This window comes from Netta rufina (genome assembly GCF_964035555.1).
Source record: "Netta rufina genome assembly, chromosome: 19".
NCBI classification, from domain to species: Eukaryota; Metazoa; Chordata; class Aves; order Anseriformes; family Anatidae; genus Netta; species Netta rufina.
In genome coordinates, this window is record NC_140143.1 from 6,487,929 (window position 1) to 6,512,931 (window position 25,003).

A 25,003-nucleotide genomic window follows, 5' to 3' on the forward strand; every position below is an offset into this window, starting at 1 on the left:
CAGGCCATTTAGTTCCTTGAGGTTATCATTCTGTAACCTAGAAATATGTTGCACTCTGGGGGTGATACCACAAGACATTCTTCAAGTACAAATAAAGAGGAAAACACTTCATATTGATAGTGGGTATATGACGGTCCATTACTACCTCTGAGAACTGCCACCAGGTTCACAGAAACACCTTAGTGCTCACTAGTGAACAAAGCCCAGTGCCGTGTGCTACCAGGTAATAATTTTTTCTTTTCTGAGTCTTAAACAAGAACACATTTGCACCAAACTTAATTTGTAAGGTCTGACAGAAAATTAAGGATGGATGACTTGCTACCTATAATTTAAATTCTCCTAGCTTCTTTAGAAATGCCTGGATTACCCAACAAAAGAGCTAACAAGATATATTTTCTCTCAAGAAAAAAAAAACAAAAAAAAAACAAAAAACATTCCTCAATCCATAATTGCTTTAACATGTATCAGGCTATGCATTTGCATTTCACTAAGGAACTATTAAGAAACCTCTAGCACTAATAGCACCAGACACTTTCTTCTCCGTAAGGAAAGGCCAAGAGCAGAATTTATGCTACTGGAACCACAGCTGGTAAACCCGTAAGAAGGCAAAGCAAAATCTTTCCAAAGCTTGGCGCACCCTGCAAGCAATTGGCATGTTCACCCCAGCCTGCCTAAGAACCAGCAGCCCGGTTCTGACAGCTATCCTCTAATAACATCACCAAGCTACAGGCTAGGACCCACCAGGGATAACAAAACCATGCCATGAAGAAACTGCACAATTCAGTAAGCTGCTGGGGAAGGTTTTTCATTATAAGTAGTAATGAAGTCAGTATAAGAAAGAAAGCTGCCAAAAAATAAACTGTCTTCTTTAGAAAGGGAAATCAAATCTACGGATCTTTTCATCTTAAACTAGATTCCAAGATGTGTTTCTTAGCAATTTCTCACCAGCCCAGGTCCTCCTTACCAGGCCCATTTGTATTACGTCTCCAACTGTCCTCTGACATGATCGAGCCCTGCGTGGTGCTCTACACTGTGAGCTCCCAGCCAAGGATTCAGATCGAGATCTCTCTGTAAAAGCAAAACTTAGCTCCATTTTCACAAGACCGCCAGCAAGCAAAGAGGGTAGAAGTGAGTTATAAAAACATGAATTTCTGTCACTCCAGAACAGAGCTGTCTATGATAATTTTAGGTGTGCAAGGTGACTCTGTATTCCTCAAAAAAACAAACCCTAATATACTAATGATTTTATGGGGCAACCAAGGAGATTGGCAACTCAAATAAAACACATGAATATTAATTAACACAGCTCTTCAAGATGTCCATGTTAAAGTCTTCTGCTGTTTCGCATAGGTCTTCATGCCTTTCAGTTAACTGGCTAAACACCTTACGCTGAGCTAAAGAGTGCATTACAAGAAATGACAGCTGAGTAAGGCTGGGTTTTTCCCATGTCAGGAGCAGCCCACGGTGCTGCCCGTATGTGCCGTGCAACCCAGCACTGACACCGGTCCCACTGGCTGCAGGAGGGAGCAGCCTGACGGTCTAAATGTCAGTTTCATCCCAGAGAACTTCCTATTTTTCAATTGCACCGATTCCATGTTAGGAGAGCAACAGGCAAAATTTGGGATGTCTAGCTGCAACACTACCATGAGGAAACAGCAAACTTTTCTGTTGTAATTATCCCATGGCTCACAAAAATCAGAGAGTTGTAAATCAGTACTGTATAATGTTTATAGTGGCACCTTATTTACTGATGGCTCTACTGCATTTCTCATTGCTGTATCTGAGATGTCATCCTTTTATAATGTGTTCCCATATATTGCTAGAGCAATTACAAGAGCCATACATTGTTTTACTTTAATAATACAGAGCGGGATTTTGTCTTATAAGGAAAAGATGGGAAAGAAATCCCTTTAGTGAATATGTAAGTTATAGGAAAACAGTCTTAAAGTCACGATATAAAGTAAGAAAGATTACATTTAGCAAAAATAAACAGCAGCAAACCATCATCCATACTCGTAAAAGAAACTTATATCAAACACATTCTGCACAGATCTTTAGATAATCCCATATTTTTCATGTTACCACAATAACAAGAATTGTATGCCAGTCTTTTTCATGGGTATTTACTACTCAAGTGATGTTACTAGTTTTTAATAAGCCTTTCCAGTTAAATGGGTTGATTTAACTAAGTTCAAAGAACTGAAAACTAGCTATGAAAAGGGACTGAAGGGCAGAACAGATTTCAGTTTGGAAGTCCAGGTGAGGACAACAGCTGGCAGCACAAGAAGACTAGGGCAAAAGCTGAGAAAAGAAGCCAAGAGAAGGAGAACCCTGAATCAAACAACAGACTGAGCGAGATAAGATGGGAGGGCAGGGAGACCAAGAGGAGAGAAAGCCAGAGAATGGGAGTGCTGAATTCTGCTGGGGCCCAAACCTAGGTTTTTGTGACTCTGCAAGTAAAAATCATACAGAAATTTGTATTAATTTGTCGATTCATAGATCAGATTTGTAAAACTATTTCAAACTACTTCTTAGTATTCTTACTGAGTACTATTTTTAAAACTTTGTGTATGGCAAATCAATGTTTTTCTTGCAAAATCTGAACCCAAAATCTATCAGGGCCATGAAGAGATCTCAGTAGAATTTTATAGTCCAGACTATGACAAAGAAAAAGTAATGCAAATGAAAAGTTCCTCCTCTTCTCTGAGGAACTACAGTTTTATTCCTACCTAGAACTCAAAATCACCTCAGATACAAAATAATCATAAATGGTAGAAAGATGCTCCTAGTCTGAACTGCCAATATTGTAATCTAGAACCATGAGCACTCTCTACTAATGACTTCAATGTACTTTTTGTTGATAGGCTTTTTGTTTCCTTCAGTTTCCTAATCAAATAACAAAACTAAATACGTTACATAGCTTCATTACTAAACGTGTTTACTTTTAAAGAAGGGGAGTGGAGCTCCTATATCCTAGATGAAAAACAAAGCCTCCAGCTTTGCTTAACCAGAACGATAACCCCATATATTACAGCAGTGTTTTCGGGTAACAATAAGCAATCCATCAAAGCACACAGCCTAAAACTTTCCTCTGCTACATTCACATTCAGGTATAATAGAAACAGCAAATGCCAGCTGGCCTTTTCCATTGTCCCCCAATCCTGAGAATTTACAAAGAACACATTTCAAGATTGAATATTTGAATACGATCTCAGTTCATACATGACAGATAGCACAGAATTTAAGGCACACTGATTAAAATGCTTATCTCAGTACAAATGATCTATTCAGAACTCCATTTGCTTTGGACCAGCTTCACTATTGCTCCTGCTTTTGTCACTCCCCGCAATACCTTATGACCAAACTGGTTATTTCTTAAGAGGTTTTATAGTGCAGTGACTTGTACACCTTGTCTTTCACCTTTGAATGTAGGTAGAACTGTAGCCTCTTTTGGATATCAACCAACCATTTATAAATTTAACGCATATTGCCATCTTTGTTCTGGAAGCAGAATGATCAGTGTCCCAGGATGGGATTCAGCAGCCTTCCCCAGGCATGCAGCTAATCATTTGTATTTGAACACCAGCATATATAGAGGTATACGTATTTTTTTATTTTTTTTTTCAGAAAGAAAAATAGGCCCTCTCCTTATGAGATTACAGCATAAGAGTCCAGCAGATAAATGATGGTGAACAGAGTCTCCTTCTCTGCATATACGTAAAATCTGCCTAGACGTGTGCGATAGGTGACCCTGCTGGAGCAGGGGGGTAGGACCAGATGATCTTCAGGGGTCCCTGCTACCCTCAACCCTTCTGTGATTCTATGATACAGCAACAGAGCAAAGGGACAGACTGAAGATCCAGCGTCTCACCAGTTCCACTATACACCTACACAGTTTTAGCTTGCAAAAGTTTCCTCATTCTACTTTACGGGAAATTACCTCTATTTTTATATCCCAGGGACGATTATATTCGCGGCCCGGAGCCCAACCTAAGCACCCCGGTTACAGCGGCAGCCAGTCCCCAGCTGCCCGGGGCCGATCCCCTGCAGCCCGACCGCCCCCGCAACCCCCAGCCGGGCATTAACGGCACCGGCTCCGCAAACACCGGCGCTGCCGGGGGCGGTGGGCACGTACCCACGGCCAACTTTCGGCACAGCCCCGCCGCCCTCGGGGGCCGCTCCCTCACCCTGCTGGGGGCCCGGCCTGCCGGCGGCGAGGCCTCCCGCGGCCCGGGGGTGCCGCGACACCGGGACTGAGCCGTGCCCACCCTCTCCGCGCTCGGGGCCCGGCGGGGAGATCGAGCCCCGGCCTCGCCTCGCTTACCCCGGGCCTGGGCAGGAGCGGCGCCAGCAGCGCTCCCAGGCTGACGAGGACGAGGAGGTGGCGGCGGCGGAGCGGCTCCATGGCTGCCACCCGCGGGGGCTCCGGGCCGCCCGGCGGCTCCCCCCGCACCGCACCGCGCCGCCTCCTGCCGGCCTCCCCGGCGCTCCCCGCACGGCGGGGCGGAGCCGCCCGGCCCCGGGCCCCGACGTCAGGCCGGGCCCCGCGGCTTGGCGTGCTCCCAGCTCGGCCCTGCCGCCGGCCAGTGAAGAGCCAGGGGAAAAGCGCCCGCCTGCCCCCCTCGGCACTGCGGGGTGCTAAGTGCGGGGAGGAGGCAGGCTCGCCCCCACCTCGGGTAATTGCCCCCTTGGTTTTAGCATTTTCGGAGCTATATCAAGAGCTATGACAAATTTATTTTGCATCGGTCTTGATAAAGTCACGTTGAGCCTGTTATGCCCGCTAATGCCTTAAATAAATGCAAAATCAACGTGCCCCTCTGAGCCATTAACGAGGTCCAAGTTACTCTGCACAGATAAACAAACGCCGAATCAAATGGAAGAGGCTCGGAAAAGAAAAAAGAGTAAATGTACACCGCTTGGCACAGATCTAGCTTTCAGGCGTCTATTTATATAACAAAGCCACTTTGTCCTTGTTACGCGCTGTTTGCTTTTTAATACTGATATCATTAGCGGAGCTGCAGAGCACACCACGTCCTCAGTGTGCAATATGTACCCAACAGATCGGCCCTGGCAGCTCCCTCCTTCCATAAGCATGCCTTTGACTGTAAGGAGACACAATTACGATCTAACACACAAATCTGAATACATAAAACCATCCTGGAGCTATGGAAATGCCACCTCTGGCACCGACGGGTTCCTTCAGGGCGCTTTGAGCACTCGGTGTGAGCAGGGAGTGCAGCCACGCGCTGCTGGGCCCCGCTGCCCCCTCCCCAAATTGCAGCGCTGCCCGGCCAGTTTAGCCATTTTTACCTCTTCACACGGGATTTTATTGGCTTTAAGCTGCGTTTCGTGTCGTGGTACATTAAAAAAGGGCTGTTTTTTCCCTCAGCACTGCTCCCCGCCGGGCGCCTCTCCTCAGGAGCTGAGGAACCGCCGCCCAGGCCCGAGCGGGGACCACGCTCTAGCACTTTGAAGCGCTATTTCTTAACAATACCGAAGGGTTACTGCAGAGCGCTGCAAAGCCGTGTAAATTAAACAGTACCGTTCTCCCTCAGCGGCACCAAAAGGCGGGCGGAGCCCCCTCAAAACCTCCCCTCACGCCTCCGCCGCCATCTTGGCCCGGCCGGTCCCTCCCCGCCGCCCCGCGCTGAGTCTCCTACTGGGCGAGGCGAGGCGAGGCGGGGCGCGGAGCGGCTCCGCTCTATAAAGGGCAGCGCCGCGGAGGGCTGGGCCTTTCTGTCAGCGAGGCGGTGTGGGGTGAGTGTGGCTCGTGGTCAGCGAGGGGACGGTGTGTGGGTGGGGTGTCGGGCTGCGGTGATGTCTCTTAACGCGTGTTAGACTGCTGATAACCGTGAAGTGAACCTACAGCTGAGCGCCCGGGCTGCCGCGCACCCCGCGGGGCGGCTGCTACACGCGGTGTCCCTGACCTCCGCTCTTCGTTCCGTGTCTTTCTGCAGGGGCCGTGCGGCGACCGGGCGAGCAAAGCTGCGGGGAGCGGCCGGGCGAATAAAACTGCGTGTGCTCCACCACCGTGTCCGTCTGGTTCTTGTCCGCGTCCGTCCTTTCCCCCGCACCGCCTTTGAGCCGGCGGGGCGCCCTGCCCGCGGCGCCGCCGGCCAAGCAGCGGTGCCAGAGCGAGCCCCTTGTTGATAACTGGTGCTGGTCGGCGCGGCCCGGGCAGCGCTTTTAAAAGCAAGGTACAGGGCGAGGACGCGCGGCCGCACAAAATGGCGGCGCGGCCTGAGGGGAGGGAGCGGGAGCGGGAACCGCCCAGCGCTGCCCTCAAAGGGGAGCTGGGTTCTCAGGTTCTAGAACCGTGTTCTGTACGACATAAGGCCTTCCAGAGTCCTGCACAACTCCTTAGGGAAGATGCAAGGGTTCACTTGATAGATTAGAAAACAAAAACAACAAAAAAACTACTAAGCAGCAAGAGTCCCAGCCGTCCTTGAAATAAACCCTCTGGGTGAAGGGGAACGATAAAACCAGAGAAATGCACCCATCTGTATGCTAACACTGAGCCTTTGGAGCCCTCTTTAAGAAAAAAATGCAAACTTAAATCTAGTGATATAAACTGCAGCTAATCCTAGGGCCTCTTTTTTGTTTGTTTGTTTTTTTTAATAGCTGTGATCTTGACATCCTGCAGGTAACTGAGAATGGAGTGGTGCAAAACCATGGCTGTACATGAAAACAGTGCATCTATAGCCACCCACCCTGACAAGAGCATTGGGATAGAGTAGTTGCACTGGAACTACTTAAGCTCAGAAAAATTTTTAAACCTACTACTGAAGGTACTCCTAGTAATCATTTCAGAATTTTCAACACAACATAAAATTTTTAAAGCATGTTTTTAAAGTATATGCTTCACATAAGTACTAACAGTTGAAGTGAATGGCTGGCTCAGCAGAAAATACAGTATAGATAAAGGGGAGAAGACTAGGGGAGTCGGACTGTTAAGGCGCATTGAATTTCTTCTTCAGTTGTATAAAACTTTTAAATAAGAGAATAAATGGTCTGAATTGTTTAACCCTAAAATCATCATATGCTATCCCATATGACTAAAAAATCTGAAAGTGCTTGTATCACACTTGTCATTTAACAACTTGCTCTTCTAATTGCATTTTTGAAGCAACTTGCAGAAGGTGGCTAAACACTGTAGAAATAAGTTTTAATTGAATAATTGTTTGACATGAGATAGATTTATTTAATAAAACAAAGCAAGCAGATTGTAGTTACCCACAGTTTATGAAGTGCAATATGACAATCTTGTGTAATAATCTAAATCTGTTTACACATTAGTGCATCTAGTCCTTTGACTTTAGTTATTGCACATAAAAATTAAATCATATAAAAGACCTGCGTACAAGACATGCAGACTTCATGAAAGGCAAATAATGCCTACATAATCAGAGCAAAACCCAGAATATACACAGCCTGGAATGGTCAAGGAGGAGTTCAGGTAACAAATATACTAATATTTCAATTAAAGGTAACCAAAATAGGTGTTCAAATATAGAATTAATTTTAAATATATTAAATGCTAGTTTTCTTTTACGTTTCAGGCAAGGTGCTGTTTAAAAAACCTTCAATATAATAGCTTCATTTAGAGATGGTAAATCATCAAGTTACACGTGGAAATTTTGATTTACATCAAATGTGACAACACAACATACAAAAAAGTTCTTAAAAAATTACTTCTAAAAAAAAGCAAATTATGTTATAAAAGGAGAGCCAAAACTCACCTTCTTTGTAAACTAAAATGTTTTCTGACATCCATGAACTGTTGGCAACACTGAGTATCAGAAAAATATTACATGTGTTAAGTAGTGGATATGTAGTGTTCAAATATTGAATTTACTGCATACATTTACTCATGAATCAGATAGAAATCAAAGGCAGTTTCCCATCCCCCCTTAGTTTTGGCCATTAATTAGCACAAACAGTCTTTAATTATATCATGATCAGCTTGAATAACTGCAATACTTGAATTCCTATTTCACAAAGTCAAAAAAAATGCACAGGGGTCAAAATCTTTCCATTACAGCTGCTTTCACAAACACCTGGCAATTTGATGCCTGGAGCTGCACAGCTGTAATGTGAGAATTTGGTCCCATGCTCTTTGCATGTAAACACAGTGCAATGGAAAGAGTCACAGCAACAAACTCTCCTATAAGAAAAAAAACTTAGTGTGTTTCCTTGTAGCAAGAGGCTCTATACACAGTAGGGTAACTAAGTACTTCTGGTAATGTGCAGTATTAGACATTTTCTGTGTGTGTGCTCATGTCTTTATAAACATTCAGAATTAATCATGAACCAAGGTGATTGTACCTCACTATAAGGCGGCTTGCTATAGTTTGGTCTCATGGCTTTACCAACTTTTTTCTCATCATTTACAAAAGACAGTCCTACCTTCACTGATAGTTGTGTGTGTGTGTTTTATGGCTAGTTGCTTCCCCAAAAAAAGCACAAGTTCTATATGAAAAAAGTAATATGTATATACCACATTGAATCACAATATTACCTATACATCCAATTTACATTCTTTTATCCTGAAAGCATTTTATATTTCGATTGCTTGACACAAGCTATTGACCGCAGAAGTGAAAGAACATAAAACAGTTCATTCTACACCTCCAACTGCCTGAGAAAGAAAAATATTCTTCCAGTTTTTTTATAAATTCCTTATTTAGGACTTTTTCAATTTGGCACGCAGTTCCTTTGCTGCCAAACAACCTTTCAATGCTTTAATGCATACTAACATAGCATGAAAACAAGCTAACAAAAGCTGTGTCAACAAGCTCCTTCCTTGATCTGTTATAGTTAGGTTCTCCCTCCCTCCCCCAAAGAACAGGTCATTTTAGCCTCTGAGTTAAAATCCTGATGGTAGCCAGTACAAAAATAAATCAATTGCTTAATGGAATGACACTTCGTGTAGCTGAAGTACACAGGAATAATAACCAGGCAAATGAGCACAAAGGTATGGTTCTAGGCAGTCCTTGGGAGGGAGGAAAAAAAGTGGCACAAATTGAGGATGAGAACTACAGCACAGTTTATAAAACCATGAGAATAACGTCTATAATACTGTAAACTGCAAGAGTCTTCACATGTTATGGTTGATCAGGGGCCTCCGTGATCAGATCTTTAGTAGGGTATGTAGAGGAGCGGGGATCCATGGCTGAGTGCATTAAAGGAATATAAACATCATCCATGTTTGGCATGACAAAGATTTTCTGTGGAAAAGAGGCAATTAAATCAAGTTACATTTCATATGCCACTTGAAAACTTGTTTTTCTGCTTTTAGTTTTAAAAAAAATTCCAGATACATACTTTCCTCAAGTTCAGTGTTGTTTGAGTCAATGCCCATATTAGAGCCCTACAGCGTCTACTAACTGCAGCCGTTTAGTTGTGTTACAGTTGCAGACGAAGCTCAGAAATACTAAGATCTCTGCACTTCCCGTTAAATAAGAGTAGCATGACAGGAAACATACCCACTCCACTGCTTTCTCAGCTCTCATACATCAAATTATTTCTAATTAAAAAAACAGCTTTGATTTCACGTCAACTGTATAGGAATGAAGCTGGTAAGTTAAATGTTTTTATGCCCTAAAAGTACTTGCAAATTCAGAGGTTTCTTGTTTTGTTTTTACAGGTGGCATTACAATCACTCGTTTTATTTTATTTTAAAGGAATTTGTACAGGGAGACCTTAGTGCTTCATACGTTCTTAATTTCAGACAACAGTTTAACCCTCTGCCATCTAAGAACTCCTAGGACCATGCTTTTGTTTAAATACTACTCATTCTGACATACTATCTATTTCATGGAAATAGTATTTTCAGATTAAAATCATCGTGCAAGTGCTAAACCAGATTTCCATCCAGCCCTATCTATACATGGTCTAAGGACTACCCCAGAAATCAGTTTCAGATGAATTTTTAACATGCATACCACTGAACAGGAGCAATGGACAATGCTCGTTAGTCATGAATTAAATTGGGGATATGCAAAAAATGTAACAAGCCACCAAAACTATCATTAAGTAAAAATGCTGTTAAGGAAACGTACCTGAAACTCTTGTTCCAGTTTCCTCTCTATCCAGTCAGTCACATGAACCAGAGTCACTTCTCTTTCACCAAGTTTTGGCCGAGCTTTTAACTCCAGGTAGGGAGGTCTTCGAAAGCCATACCTTAAGAGAGCACACAGGACAGGTTTTATTACGAACGCTCCAATAAAGCATATACTTGTGTTATCTATCAATATCCTATTAATAGTAACCCATGTCTCATTTACAACTAGATTGTATTGTACCTCTTCCAGAACCCATTTCAGCTGCATTTTACCATTAAGTAGCACACCTGAAACGTTGCACAGCTTTTACAGTAAGTTCCTCTTACCATATTCTGTCAGTAGGTGGAGGTGGAATGTTAATTACTAGCATTCCTCTGCACTCTTGTACTTCAACTGTTAGCAGCAATGGAGTATTAGAGACCTCTTCAATTTTCTTCTTTATAAACTCAGTCTCTGTTGCTTTTTGAAAGTATTTTGACTTGGTAATTTTGTCCACAATTCTCATAATCTTACTTGTCCGATGTCCTCCAACATACCTTTGATAGAGAATACAAAAAGTATATCAAGGTACTTTTATTAAACCTATTATTTGCTAGAGTCCTAAGGAATTCTTAAATCACTGGAGTTTTGGAATTTTTGTATCAAAACACTGGCACATATTCAAATGTCCAAGCAGCACCTCCCAGTGCCCACATACAGAGGCATCACTCCACCAGCTACAATTTTCTGGCAGAAATTCTGAGCATTCTTCTTTCCCAGATAGTATTGGGGAAAAAAAAAAAAAAAAGAAAAAAGAAAAAAAAAAGCATTGTTTTGAAATTGCAAATGTATCATTTATGCCAGCAAACTGGCATGGGAAGTGACAACTTGCCTATAACCATTCTAACAAAATTGTTAGGACAGATGCACTGAGATACATGCACATATCCTCAGGACAGAAGGCCCAACCATATTGCAAAAATGGTTAATGATGCCTGCTACTTTTCCTGGCAACAATACCATACCAGGTGAAGGGAATCCTAGTTGTTTTAAAAGTGATGCTTTAAGGACTGAGTATGTCTCTTCTCATACCTATCATATCTGAGAAATATACACCATAAGAATAGCATATTTAGTATTATTACACACTATATTATACCTAACTGTCGTTCATAATGTTTGTCGTTCATAATGTTATATACAGAGATAGCCTTGCTAAAGATATTACATCTTTCTATCCTGGAAAAAAAAAAAAAAAAAGCCTTTTACAGAGCTTGCTCCTGAGCACAAGAAACTCCTCAGCTGATACAAAAGGTGTGAACTCAGATTTCAGATTTTACATTTACATTCAAGTTAACTAGAAAGTAGCTACTCTCCTCAGATTCTATAGTGATAGCAATACAGATTTTGTGAAGGTGTAAGGAACTTATTTAATTTTTTTTTTTTTTAATGTGATCTATACATTTTTAAAGATATGAAATGCATCACTGAAATTCATCACATAGTTTTCAAAAGGTTTTAGGAGTGAAACTCCAAGAAAACTCCCTGCAACATTTTAAATACAGCACTGAAGCTCTTGTTATATTCACTATAAAGATCACTGAGATGCATTCAGACATAGGAAACACTGTGATTGTCCAGGACCATTTCAGGCATACTGCAGATTTCTCACTTCATGGCATTATCTAAATCAAATGTAAAAAAGTGGAAAAAAAATCAGAACAGTAACCAAAGCAACACCTAACATGGCAAAACTGATTTTAGGAAGTTTTCTTTAGAATTCTTGTGCAGCATCAGAGGGCAGTATTGCACAGCCCAGATACTCAAAGCCCTTCAAGGAAAAAAAAATAGCAAGAAAGCCAGGCTTGAATAACAGTTGTTTGATACCATCTTAAGGAAGAGAACACACTGGAAACAAGGGATCAGCAGGATCAGTATGGGTATAATACTGTACACCAACAGTCTTTCAAGTTCATAAACAAAATTCTATTTTTGGTTCTGCTACCAAGCAAGACAGGCCGGGGGAATTTCTCCGTAGGTGCTCTGGACCAAGAGTTGTCTCTCTCTGTAATCTAATAGCAAAGCAATCAGGAGGTGTCAAATGGAGTAGCATACAGTTTATGCTGCAGAAGTGCTGAACTGTGAACAATGCTCCCAGCAAGGCAAACCACACAGCAAGAGTAGCTTTCTTTTCTTTTGCAGCACACGGCTTGATTGCTGTTCTTTGCTCTAGAAATGTCTGAGTTTTGTTTGTTTGTTTCATTACTTGGATATACTCACACTCTGACATCCTGTCATGACGAATATTATGGGACTGGACCAAGACATAAGTTACAGTATTAAGTCTGGAAATGGAGGCAAGGGGAGTGGGGATGGGATTAACAAGAAACACTATGATGTAGGCAGCTCACCCTTCCGCTCCTGGAGTCACTTGCTTCTCTCCTGCCAATTCAGGAGCATCGTCCTCTTCTGAAGACCCAGCACTGGAGGATTCCTCATCACTGTCTGCAAGACAGTAAGCCCTTGGCCTGAAACTGAAAGAATGCAATTTCCAGGTCAAATCTAATATTCTTAAATAACTATTCATCACACACAGCTCTGACTGCCATTACATGTATTTCTATTTGAGATTCTGAGATGTCATCTGTTTTTTTAAACTCTATGACTCTACAGCCAGAGTCTGGCCTAACATTATTTATTTATTTATTTTAAATAGGAAGCATCTAATGTGACCCTGGGAAGTTTCATTTCTTACATGTTTTCCAGAAATCCTTTTCTCCTGCACAAATCTGGACTATAATCTTCCTTTGGTGTCTTTCCTAGAAGTATTTCTTTCCCCATTGTATCTATTAAGCAACTGACCTTCAAGGTTGTGAAGTTTTAACCTCCTCTGACAGAGGGAATGATATTTATAGGATTTAAGTGTTGGGTTTTTTTGTTTGTTTTTTCTAAGGGGGAAAAAAAAGTGTCTAAAATGGAAAGAGGCAAACAATGCAATAAAGTGAAGAGTGTGGGGCGGGAGGGAGAGGGATTCTGCTATTACAGTACGAGTTCTGCTGTTAGGGTACAAAATATCACACAGTAGTAACTAATTCCCAGACTTCAACTATGGGAGAATTTCTGCACACAATCACCAAAACAAATTCAAATCTTTTAAACGGATTAAAATTCAGGAAGGATACAGTGAATACACTTCAGTATTAACGGGTCTCTACCTAATGCAAGAGTGTGAAATAGCTGCACAACACAAGCTTCAAAAGCACGTGTTTTTTGCCCTCTGGACTATACTCAAATATTTTACAACTTGTTTAAAATGCAGTTTATAGCTGTTCTCTCTCTTATTTGTGTGTGCGTGCTCTTGCAGACTTATTTGAAATGTCTAATAACCTTACACAAGGCATGCATGAACTAAGACTGCTAGTCTGTACATGGTACAAGCCCTTTGTTGCTGCAAGCCCTTTGTTGCTGCACAAAGTCCTAATGTAAAAGGACAAGTCACTAGTACTGTATGGCACTCTTTCCTCACTGCCTACTTCAGAACAAGAGCAGTAATCCTACGACCTCTCTAGACCAAAGCATTTGCTACCTAGGTTACTGAAACAAAATCATAAACCTCTTCTTGCCCAGAGATGCATTTGTACATGCAGAAGAGGAACTGCACAGCAAATTGAACCACCTCCCTGAGGACTTGGGAGGGAAAAATAAGGGGGGATCATGTCACTGGCCCATATAGCAATGCTGGAGCTATTTCTCAGACACAGAAAAGCTCACGTTTTTAGGTCAAACTATAATTTTCTACCTGGGTGTGTCCTCACTTCACTTTCCTGTGCACGTCACACCACCCAGGTCAAAGCATGCCCAATAGATTTTCAAGCTCAAAAGACACCACCGTCCTACAAAAAGGTGATTTATGTGCCTGGGTAATAGGACCCTCTCAAGCCACACCACAACAAGCAAGTTCCTACTGGTTAAGACTACAAGATCACTTACTAAACAAAGCAACAAGCTTTAGTAAGATTTCAGGGGATCTATCCATACAATGGACCATTTATTCAAGATAAATATTAGCAGAAAACTACTTTGGAGCTACAGTATTGTTCCTGAGCAGATTGCACAATATTTTATGAATTACCATTTGTCTGTTTTTACATGGTACTCTAAAGCAAAAAGCACTCACAGTATGAAACTTCAGTAACTCTGCTAAGCCTGCCTGCATTTGTCTAATCTTGGGTATGTTAGAACCTGCTACTGTATTCATTTCATAAGACTAACAATTAAGTATTCTTCTCCTTTGTGTTTCTTTGTGAGAGTAGCATTTTCCTGAGTGTGCATGCATGACAGAATTATCAAACTGTATTACAGCACACTCCATTTCTATTTTAAACAGTAATGCAGCAGCAACAATAGAATGGACTGCAATAGTGAATGATTTGTCTCCACTTCTACTGACAATATACAAGGACAGTTAAAACTTGGTGCTGTCTTCAACCCATCTCTTTCTGGAGGAAGAGATACCTTTCTTACATTAGGTTTTGGTTACTGCACATCGAGAGGCAGTTTGATCTAGGCTCTTGAATGACAGAAAGGAGCACAAGCAACCAACACATATGACTTACAGGCAATACGACTGTGGATGCAAGCCTATCCAAAACAGTTTTGATTTGTCATAGCAATTGTCAACCGATAATTAAAAAGCCAGTGAAAAGAATTAACGCAATAGAAAGCATAGATGAAACTCAAACTTTTCTATATTTCTCAGTCTTCAAGTTGTGTTGTTTTTTTTTCTTGTTTGTCTTTTTAAATAATATCCACTGTAGTTAAGGAAAAAAATAAAAACAAAAAAAAAATCTCATTTGAACTAGAATATATTAGACTGCTCTGCTGGTAAAGCTGACATGATACCTAGCCCTGAGCACATGAAACATAAGAGCAAGCATGAAACCTGTGCAGGGAGCAATACAGTGTTAGTAAACAGTTCCACCTTAAAGTAATTGGTTGCTTAGCTACCAGCATTTACATTTGCTTTGCTGTGGGCCTATTGCTCACTCAGAAATCATGTTTTTACATAAGAAAACAATGTGTCCACTAATTATGGACAGATATGAAAATACACACAGAAAATTCTGTAGGGATGGGAAAAACAAGGAAACAATAATTCCACCTGTATAGACATTTTTTCCCTACCTCCAATGTTTTGGTGGGTAAGATTAAAGGAATTTTTTGAAAAATCATAACTGGTAAATAAGCAGAATATGAGGAAAATTGGAGAGTAAAGAATGGGTGTGATTGTTTCCCATGATGAAGTAAAGGTATTGAAACATACATTATCCTTGCGTAACATATATAGCCTATTTCCCTTCCACAAGTGTTTACTATTACATGGTTTACTATAGTAGCTGTAACATGCTGTAGTAGTATTTGCATGTTAATATCTCCAATATCCTGCCTTACTGCTAGGACCCCAAATTAAGCATAAGGCAAAGCTATATTTCTAAGTCACACAACATTTTAATATCATATAAAAATACAGTTCTACTACAGAAGCCTTTTATTAAGACAGTTTTCAATGGTGTAATCAACCATTACAGCTACACAGAGAGGCCAAGTTCCACACTCACACGTACACACCTCTCCCCAACTCCTTTCAATCCACTGCAAAGCCAGAGCTGCATATACACCAGGAAATTTCCACTTTTTCCACTATGAAGGTCAGGCCTGACTCTACCACTGCAATCTTACCCTTCTTTGCCAATCTCTCCAACTTTCAGTGCTTCACCAAGAGGCTCTTTACCAAGTTTGGTCAAGTTCATCTTGGTCTCTAAGGTCATTAGGAAAGATCCATTGTAGGACATCTCCAAATCAATCCAAAGTCCTAAAATTAAAAAAAAAAAAAAAAAAAAAAGCCATTTCAGTAACAGTCATCATAATTTTAAAGCCAGCCAAAACTTTTTTTTTTTTTTAATTAACATCTATTCATCACACTATTTCCAAAGAGGAAAAGGAAATGTTTTTTGCCAACTGATATATTATTAATTCATAAAAAGTTTAAAAGCTTAGCAAAGCAAGTTTTCTGTTCTTATTAAGCTTATAAAACAATTCTTGGGATATGCAAAGGCAGGTTGAAAGACAGATCAGTCTAGTACAGCTCATGATCTAAAAAAGGAGTGTGATTTGCTCACACCTAAACTGCTTAAGAGATCTGAATCAAGATAAAGAAAATAGAATACAATCAGGGATCCACTTCAAAAACTATTTACAGTACTGCTGCAAGCCAAACTGTAATGGGGACACTCCTCCATAGTATACCACCCTAACGAACAAACCTTGAAATCCCAGAATAATGTCTCTTCTTACACATCACAACATGCAGGCCGTTTTTGCTCCTAACAATGGCTTATCAAAGAAGTACGAAAATGTTCATTAATTAACTCAACTACAGGCATTCTCCTTATGACTCACAAGTCATTACCAAGAACAATTCTAGATGCATAGTATTAAGTTCAATCCTATTGTCTGGGCAGACTATTCACTTATCAAAATCACCAAAAAAATCGTCTTAGGAATACTTGCAAGATTACATCCTGCCTCTTAAGTGACACCCACAGTCTTACTGAGTAAAAAAGCTGTAGGGTATTTGCAATCCAGAGATTAGAAATCAGATGCCACTAAGCATAGATTATGCATCTTCCTTTTCCAGACGTTGCAGCTGCACACAATACACCCTACCAGTATCTGGTACACGACCACTAATACATCTTACTTTTTTTGGATGCAATTCATGGCAACTACTGTCTGGTTTTGACTGATCTAGGAGAGACACCCCTTCTCAGTAAAATTACAACTGTTTTCTTTTCTGCAAACGTGTATCAAAAGAATGGCCCTGTCCCTGATTCCACCTGTTTCTATCAACAGAAGTACACACAGCTCCCAAAGACCAGGTTATTAATACACAACGAGCTTATGTACTGGAAACAGTACTGAAGGAAAGATGCTGCTTTATTAACTCAAGTTACTCTTTTCCATCAGTCTTCTAATTCTGTACTAGAAGAAAACACAAAATCAAACAGTTCAAAAAGTCTACATAGACTTTTCCTCTTTACAATAACGAAGTAGGAGTGAGATCATCATAAATAGAACAGCTAGAGAGACCTTTTAGATATCACACCCAGTAACTGTCTGAGATCTAAAGTCTTACAAAAGGGGACAACAAATGACTGATTGTATCAAAGAGGTTCCAAAAAAACATCTTAAGTGTTCAATCTGACTACCAGCTTACAGTTTTATTAAGTTTTTCTTGCAGGTGTGATTAATTCATATGTCAACTTACTCACAAATAAATTTATTCTTATGAAAATGAATTTCAAACTGTCATCCCTTTATTTATATACGTGCTTTTTAAGTACAAAAGCAAACAAGTTATTTCCTTTCATAATTAATCTTTGCAAGCTCTTAAAAACTTCAGATATTAAGAGCTCATGTCGTTCGATAATATGAAAAATTACAAAGGATTACAAATTCTACATTCTATAAGCAAGGATTTACAAAATGTTTGCTTGTCATGGCTCAACTGAACAAGAAACTGAAGGAGTTAATTGTTCTCACTGCTGCTGTCAGTAATTAATTGAAGCAAAACATTAAGAAGTCTCCTAAACCTCATCTCGTGACTGAGAATGACAGTCCTTGGTCAGAACCAAAAATATTAGAATAGTGAGAAAGGAATTCAAAAAACATTTAAATCTGTTTCACTCAGATAACAGTCTAAAAGAATAATAAAAAAACAAACAAACAAACAAACAAACAAAAAAACAAATTAACCCAAGCAAAACGCTTTGGTCTTGATGTCTTCATCTAAAAATTGGAAGAGCAATTTAAAATTAGTTGTTTGTCTAATACGTAATGCATAGCTGTATGACAACAGGTCCTCCAAGGGAACATTTCCCTTTAGACCAATTAGAAATTGCTCTACCTCAAGTCAAATAATTCCCCTGCACTTCTCCAGTCCAGTGTAACAATATGGTAAGTAAAGAAGTGAATGGATTGCGAGCAGACAAGTTAAGAAATCCTTAATAAACTCAAAAATAATTCCAAGTGGAAAAAATATTCCGTTACATGTCTTAGATGGTATCCAACTCTCCTCAGCATGTAGAACAAATACTTCTGAAGGTAAATAAAATTAACTGAAGTTTTTCTTTTTGTGAAAGTACTAAAGTGGCAAGAGTGTCCTCAAATACACTCCTGTGACCAAATGTAAGCCAGAAAAAAAAAAAACAGAGAAGAAAAGTTCCAACTTATAAATCAGCAGCACGAAAGTCCTTCAACTCTAAAAGAAATCATATTAAACAATTATTAAACAATGAGGATATAAAAAAGATGCCATGTTATGAAGTTTCTTTTTCAAAGCAATGCTGCATTTTTTGTTTCCTGATTTATTACAATTGTATTTTCTGAATCCCTGATTTCAAAGCAGGGCAACTTCTCTTGGAGAGCCAAATCTGTTTGTTGCTGCAGTACAGAATCAATTCTCTCCTGATGAGATGTGCACTGTTTTCTGTAGTCCACGATAGAGTGGCATATACACCTCTGTTGGATGCTAATTTTATTTTTTTTCTGTAATATTCTCCGATGAAAAGATATACTCAGATTTCCTGAATTTCCCTACCTATAGAATTGTGTTTATACCAAGCCCGATGCTACTGTTGTTGGAGACAGATCAATCAGTTATTCCTTCAGAACAAGCTCATATTAAGCGTACCTTCCTTAAACTGAAACACCTGCAAGAGCAACAGATTAAAATTCTGTTCTCCATAGACATGAAGACACAAACCTAGCAAAAACAGAAGAGGAAACAATATTTTACCTCTGTAATCAATAGATGGTTTGAAGGCTTGAAGGATCTTCGGCACTGCTATCCCCATGTCAAGCTCAGTTAGTGTTAGCTCATTCATGAAGTATGGCAGCTAAACAAACAGAATGTAAAAATCAGATCCATGTTATGGAACTATAGATCATCATTTCCTAAGAACAGACAGAAATATTGTTAATTTTAAGGAATGGATTGAGCAGAAAAGCCACCAGTGAAAAAACAAATATGATTACAAGTATTTCCTTAAATTCTAAGATTTCATATTTTTCAGTTTTAAAATAGTATTTTAGGGGGAGATTTAGCATCTGAACTTAGAGAATGTTTTTAAAACTATATTTAGGTTCAGTTGTTGACCTTAAGCTTCCAGCATGCCTTCTAGTCAAATCATGTAAACAGCTCAAGAACAAAATATAAATCCTATTTTACTGTGAATAAAAATCAAAGACTACTTTGGATTTTAAGTTTAGTCAGATATTTTATAGTTGCAGGTACATCAATGTCTTAGCTATTTTTATCTATAGCGAATTATTTCATAAGACATTAGCCTTGAAATATGTACCATAATTTTAGCATTATAATAGAGGCAGAGTATCACAGTGATTTGGGTATCTATTTACTTTTAAGTACTTCTAATTGATAGGATTTCTGTCTCCTGTGAACAAATAGTGCCTTAACCTATCAAAAATAGATCCATCCCCCACTCCCAGTGTTACACTCAGCTGTTCCCAATGACAAGTTTGAATAACCTGCTGTCACAATTGTGAAAACAGCCAGGGCAGAATTAGGTTACTGCTTATTTTCCAAAGAACAAGCAACACTACCTCACAGCTGGTGCTGGCAGCTGAATTTCAGAGCTTTTGACAACAAGACTACACCTTCCTTTGCCTTTAGAAACAGGCAAACTCCTCCCCTTTTGAAGGGGAGGCATCTGCTTCACCTTTTGAGCTTCTACAGTCATTGTACAATTATATCCTATCACCTCAGAGAGGGCTTGACTGCTACTCACACCAACCTTTCCTGCAAGCAGTGAACACCTGAATTTAATAGGAAAACAGTGTAACTAGTTCCCTGATCTCCTCTCTTTAAGGCAATCTACTGTTTCCTGTGGCAGATTTCATTTAAAGTTCAGAGTCCTCATGTAGCTTCTCTTAACAATTCAAGTGGAAGAAAAAACACAGAAGTCCTGCAACCCTAGCTATAGAGACCTGAGTCAGTAAAGTTGAATAACTTTTAAGTGTCTATACTTATCCTTAAAGTAAATATAATAATATTTCTACTTTTTAACATAGAAAATTACAAACACAAATAATTAATGTAGTTCATCTGAAACTGAAGTGATAAAGGTAACTTGTCAAGCTGCTACTATGAGATGGATTGTGAAACTGAACTGGAAGTCTGCATCACATTTATTTACCCCCACTTGTCTTTTACAGAGCTTTGGTGTCTAAATAAAATTCTTCTGCTGTTTTTGATCTCAAAGACTATGTGCTTGTTTTCTTCCATTAAGAATGAGAAGTGCGAGTCTCCAAATTAGTTACCTTTATTTTGCTAAGTTTCATTTGGATCTTCTTTGACACCAGATCAGACCAATATTTTTCTCCTAAAAAATCCCAAAATATTCTTCCAAGCAAAGCATTCACCCAGGCCTCCTGTTCTTCTTCCTCGTCTTCCACATGTGCATCTGGCAACTGAAAACACAGAGCAGGTTATTCAGATGTGGAAACTATTCTAAATTCAGAAAAGGCCTCATTTACACCTTCCTTTACAGGAAGTTGTGTTATAGCCTACATCAGCTAAGAACACTAAAAACATCCAGCGCAAACAGCAGCTTCACAGCCATGTCAGCTGGCCTGATACAAGTGTGCTTGTCATCATCCTGACATGCAACAGAGCAAATGAGACTACATAGCTATGGAATCGCCTCTGGCAATGAAATGAGAAAGCTGTACATATTAACCTCTGGCAGAAAAAGCAGATAAGCTCAGAGTGGACAGACTACAAATGTGTCTGTTGCAGAGACACTCTCCCTTCCCAACAAACTTTAGAACAGCTATGCTATTCAGGAAGGTAAAGAGGCACAAGAGGTTTTGTTTACAGTCCAAGACAATTACGTCTTGGTTTACTGGAGAACCATCTCAAAATACTTGAAGATATTACATGTTCAGATGTTGCATCTCTGACTACAGACAGGAAGGCAAAAGCAGCTGAAATAATCTGGGGCGTATACATAACAACCTTTTATGCATCAGAGGAACAATATGGTTTCCTGAATCCGATATGCAAACATTGGAAGGAAGAATGTGTTTGCCTGTACTGTGTTTGTTTTATCTTCTATTTGTGATTTCTCAGAACTGGATTTAAGAAAGTAAGATTGGACTTTGTTTTCCTACACTGAAAAACTGCCACAAACAGGACCTAACTTATACTTGTGTCACAACAATACTATTCCAATTGGGTGCTCAGATGTTTTGGGAATCTTAGAAGGCCTTTAGCTCCCAACAAAAAGCAGAAAACAAGTCATTTTTGCTATCAAGTACTAAAAATTCTACTTAGATTATTTCAGCAAGCCAGGACCTCAAAAATGTTTTTGCTTCAATCTACTCTAGAACATACACAGAAAAAATAAATTTTAATATTACTGGGAATTGATTTTTTTTTTTTGCGGGGGGGGGGGGGGGGGGGTATTACCTTTTTCACAGCTGTAGGGCTGCTGTCTGCACTGAGGACTGGACTACCTGATGGGCTTTTCTTTTCTTGTGGAACACACTTCGCCATGTAAATATTGTAGTCCAGAAGCATTTTCTGTCGCACATTGCCAGCCAGTTCCTTGTGCTTAGGCTGGGATGCAATTTCTTCCGCACTGCCCTTGCTACTGCTACGACTGTGTGTAAGAACTCCAGACTGGCTATCTGTTCTACTGTGTGTTGGCAAGATCCCTAAAACAAAAAGAATAATACTCATTAAACAGAAAAATAATCTGACAGTCGAATAGTAGAGTGCATGATCAAACACTTACAGGAAGAAAATTAGCTTGCAGATATAATTTATCCTGAGAAAAGACCCAAGTAGTGCTTTCTCATATTGAAGGGTAAAAGTAAATTCCACAACTGTATTTAGCTGGTCTTAAACCCAAGTTAGTCAATATTTGGCAAGACTCAGCACTCAGGAGGACGTATGACTGGAAAATCAGCTGATCAATACCACGTTTAAATATGGACACACACACATACAACATATGGCAGAATTCCCAACAGCTCTGCTACAGAATGCCTAAAATAAAAGTCAGGTGATTAAAACACACCTATAACTAATGTAAGTTTAATTATAGACTGTTACAATTAAAAAGACTGTCAAAAGCATGTAACTATTAGAATTCTAATTATCCATTAATTTTGCATTTGCATTTCAAGAAGCTATGGACCAGAAATAATTATGTTAACCTTTAAAAAGCTTCTCAGAGAAAAGATAGAGAAAGAAAAGCATGAGTCATTCAGATTTTAAATCATAGCAGAGGATGGCTTAAAATTAGTATCTCAAATATTTCATCAATATGATGGAATATCTGATATGTTTGTTGGTTCAGATATGTATTAGGATGGGTCTTTGTATTTAAACACAAAAACATGTTTTACTGTGACATTAACCCATGAGAAAGCGTTTTATTCTTTTCGGGAGACTGGAGTAGAAGGACGGATGGAGAAGGAAGAATGGGTAATAAGAGAACTGAGTCTAATACTAATACTGCAAATGTTGACATCAGTTTCAGCACTAGACAGTAAAAACAGTTGAGGGCATACAGGCAAGAGAATAATCAAAGGCCAAGATAAGCTTGAGAGTGTCTTTGGTAATACTTGTCTGTTAAGATCACTATAGCCCCACAGTAGATGCAACTACCACTGTGAAAACAACTTTGGTTTGTTTCTTTTAATAGACAATTTTACTAGGAAAAAAGGTTATGAATACCTGGCTTGTTCCCACACAGGCTGGATGGTTTCTTTGCTTCAGACTTCAGCTTGGATGCTAGAAGGAACCTATGGAACCATTCCTCCTTCTCCCTACCAGTCCTTCCAAAGAGATAAAGCACTTGATCCTTTTGGCTAGTGCACTTTGCTCCATCATGAGGTTTCTTGGATTCCTCATTGTTCAAGTCCACTTTCTCAGCAGATAACTTTTCCTCTGCATTCTCTTTATCGGACTGGGCTTTAGCCATGAAGTCATCCTGTCTAGCAAGTTCAATGCAAATAGGGTACTTTTTATTCCAAATTCGTTTTCGTGCCAGACTCTTGGGAACCAGGGAAATCTGAAGGACAAATGAGAGAGTTAAATTCACTTATTTTTCAGTTGTATCTTCTATGTTTCTGTAGTCACGCGTATAACATGGGAATGTGAAAGATACCAATCTCACACTAGATCTGCTCAGTTTAATTGGCTCTTAGCCTATATACGCTTGTTGTCCAATTCAACAGGTCTTTGGGGAGCCATGGTGTTAGAATTAAAAACAAGGACCACTCAAGCAGCTTAGACTTCCACCGTCTTGTGGATTTAGAAACTCAGTTTTCATTTAAAAGATTTTATTCTCACAGTTACACAGAAAATTTTGAAAAACAAGAACCTTATTTCTGTGAGCACTAAGTAACAAGAACTGGAAAAAAAAACTTGGAGAACACATTCAAGGCACTTGGCACTTCCACAACCAGTTGGGAGGGCGGCAGGGAATGAAGGAAGTTTTTCCTTGGTGTTTTGTTGGTCATTCTCTCTCTCTAATTCCCACAGTTTCTTCCTACATCTATACTGCTAAGGCCCTCTACTCAAGTAGCATGCCATAAAAAAAAATGTTAATAACAAGGTATTGATGTGTTACTTAATATAACGTCCATGGAATCGACTTTACATGGAACCTGCTCACAGATTTGAGGAAAGCAACTAACATGTAGGAAAACTGTCCCAGCATTAGTCTTGATGCAAGCTTCCAGTTGCAAAAATCCTGACCTCCTTCCCTAGACTGCAGGTACCAACAGCAAATTATGTCTGTTCCAGTCACCTCTCACTCGCCTCTTTTACACTCATATACAACCTATGTTCCCTCTTCAAGAGAAATGCAGGTGTCTGAACTGCCTTGGGATAACGACAACCAAAGATTATGCATTTTGGTGTAAGCTTCAAAACAGTCATGAAGTAATCTAACATATAGGGAACAATTCCCTAACCTTCTTTTTTTTGAACTGACAGAGGAAAATCACGCTTTTCCTTTGCTGTTTAAACAGGCTTTTTTTTTTTTTTTTTTAAATCCTGCTCAGTTTTGTTTACACAATGACAGCACAAGAAACCAGAGGAATCAAAAAAGAAGTTTTGAAGTATCCTCTGTTAAAATCAGATAAGTAAGGCACACTCACCTTGCTCTCTGTAAGTTCATAAATTTTCTGGCTGACATACGTGACTTCAGGCTTTGGCTCATTGTACACAGCCCTTCTAGAAATATTTTTATTGGGTTTTGAAAGTCTTAAGGTGCTTCCTTCAAGTCGCACATAGACTGAGTGAGTCAAAGTAGCATGGTATGTTTCTGGATCATAATTATAAATTTCATTCATCCATCCCTAGAGAAGAAAACACTCATTAACAGGCTTTTAAGCTGCTGAGAAAAAAAAAAAAAAAGTACAGCACATACATAAAAGTTCAAAAGTTGTAAGTAATTATCCAAGCTTTTGCCAAACTCATGTCACTTCCTGCACAAATAAATACAACAGAGCAGTAAATACAGTAAATGAGGTAGCACCAAACTGACAGAGCAGGAGGTGAGGACTGTATCCCGAGCACACAACCTGGTTTTCTGGGCTAGTCATTCTGTGTGAGCAGCAGTGCTCTCTCTCTTCACCTTCCTGAAATGCTGTGAGAGCTGCAGACACGGGCTTGCCAGGAAAAGCCACAAGCCAGCCACAAGGCATGGACATGCTGCAGAGTGTTTTGTGCTGTCTGCTTACACAAAGCACGGACATTTTAATCGCCAACAATCAAGGCAGAGCAAACAGCCTGCTGATAGACAACGCTGACTTTTTCATCGCCAACAATCGCGGACTACAATGGAGTTTGCTTTAACACA

At 39.9% G+C, this 25,003-nt stretch overlaps 2 protein-coding genes and 1 long non-coding RNA gene across 4 annotated transcripts in view; 1 reads left to right on the forward strand and 2 right to left on the reverse strand.

Annotated features, from left to right (window-relative positions):
• ERN1 (endoplasmic reticulum to nucleus signaling 1) overlaps window positions 1-4,487 on the reverse strand; it is a 37,060-nt gene extending 32,573 nt beyond the window's left edge. Inside the window, exon 1 of the mRNA XM_084298343.1 lies at window positions 4,325-4,487. Within this exon, the coding sequence (XP_084154469.1) occupies window positions 4,325-4,405 (81 nt within the window). The 5' untranslated portion in view covers window positions 4,406-4,487. The remainder of the gene's footprint in view (window positions 1-4,324) is intronic.
• Window positions 4,488-5,742: 1,255 nt separating this feature from the next.
• Window positions 5,743-7,077, forward strand: LOC311216996. The gene is made up of 3 exons (XR_014618999.1): window positions 5,743-5,757; window positions 5,958-6,197; window positions 6,644-7,077. It is a non-coding gene; the product is annotated as an uncharacterized lncRNA (long non-coding RNA).
• Window positions 7,078-7,177: 100 nt separating this feature from the next.
• TEX2 (testis expressed 2) overlaps window positions 7,178-25,003 on the reverse strand; it is a 49,178-nt gene continuing 31,352 nt past the window's right edge. For both annotated transcript variants that reach the window (XM_084298712.1, XM_084298713.1), the window contains exons 3-12: window positions 24,300-24,500; window positions 22,870-23,206; window positions 21,595-21,842; window positions 20,445-20,594; window positions 18,901-19,000; window positions 15,783-15,915; window positions 12,455-12,577; window positions 10,391-10,600; window positions 10,062-10,182; window positions 7,178-9,227 (exon numbers count right to left, since the gene is read on the reverse strand). In XM_084298712.1, coding sequence (XP_084154838.1) covers window positions 9,105-9,227; window positions 10,062-10,182; window positions 10,391-10,600; window positions 12,455-12,577; window positions 15,783-15,915; window positions 18,901-19,000; window positions 20,445-20,594; window positions 21,595-21,842; window positions 22,870-23,206; window positions 24,300-24,500 — 1,746 coding nt within the window. In that variant the 3' untranslated portion in view covers window positions 7,178-9,104. The remainder of the gene's footprint in view (window positions 9,228-10,061; window positions 10,183-10,390; window positions 10,601-12,454; window positions 12,578-15,782; window positions 15,916-18,900; window positions 19,001-20,444; window positions 20,595-21,594; window positions 21,843-22,869; window positions 23,207-24,299; window positions 24,501-25,003) is intronic.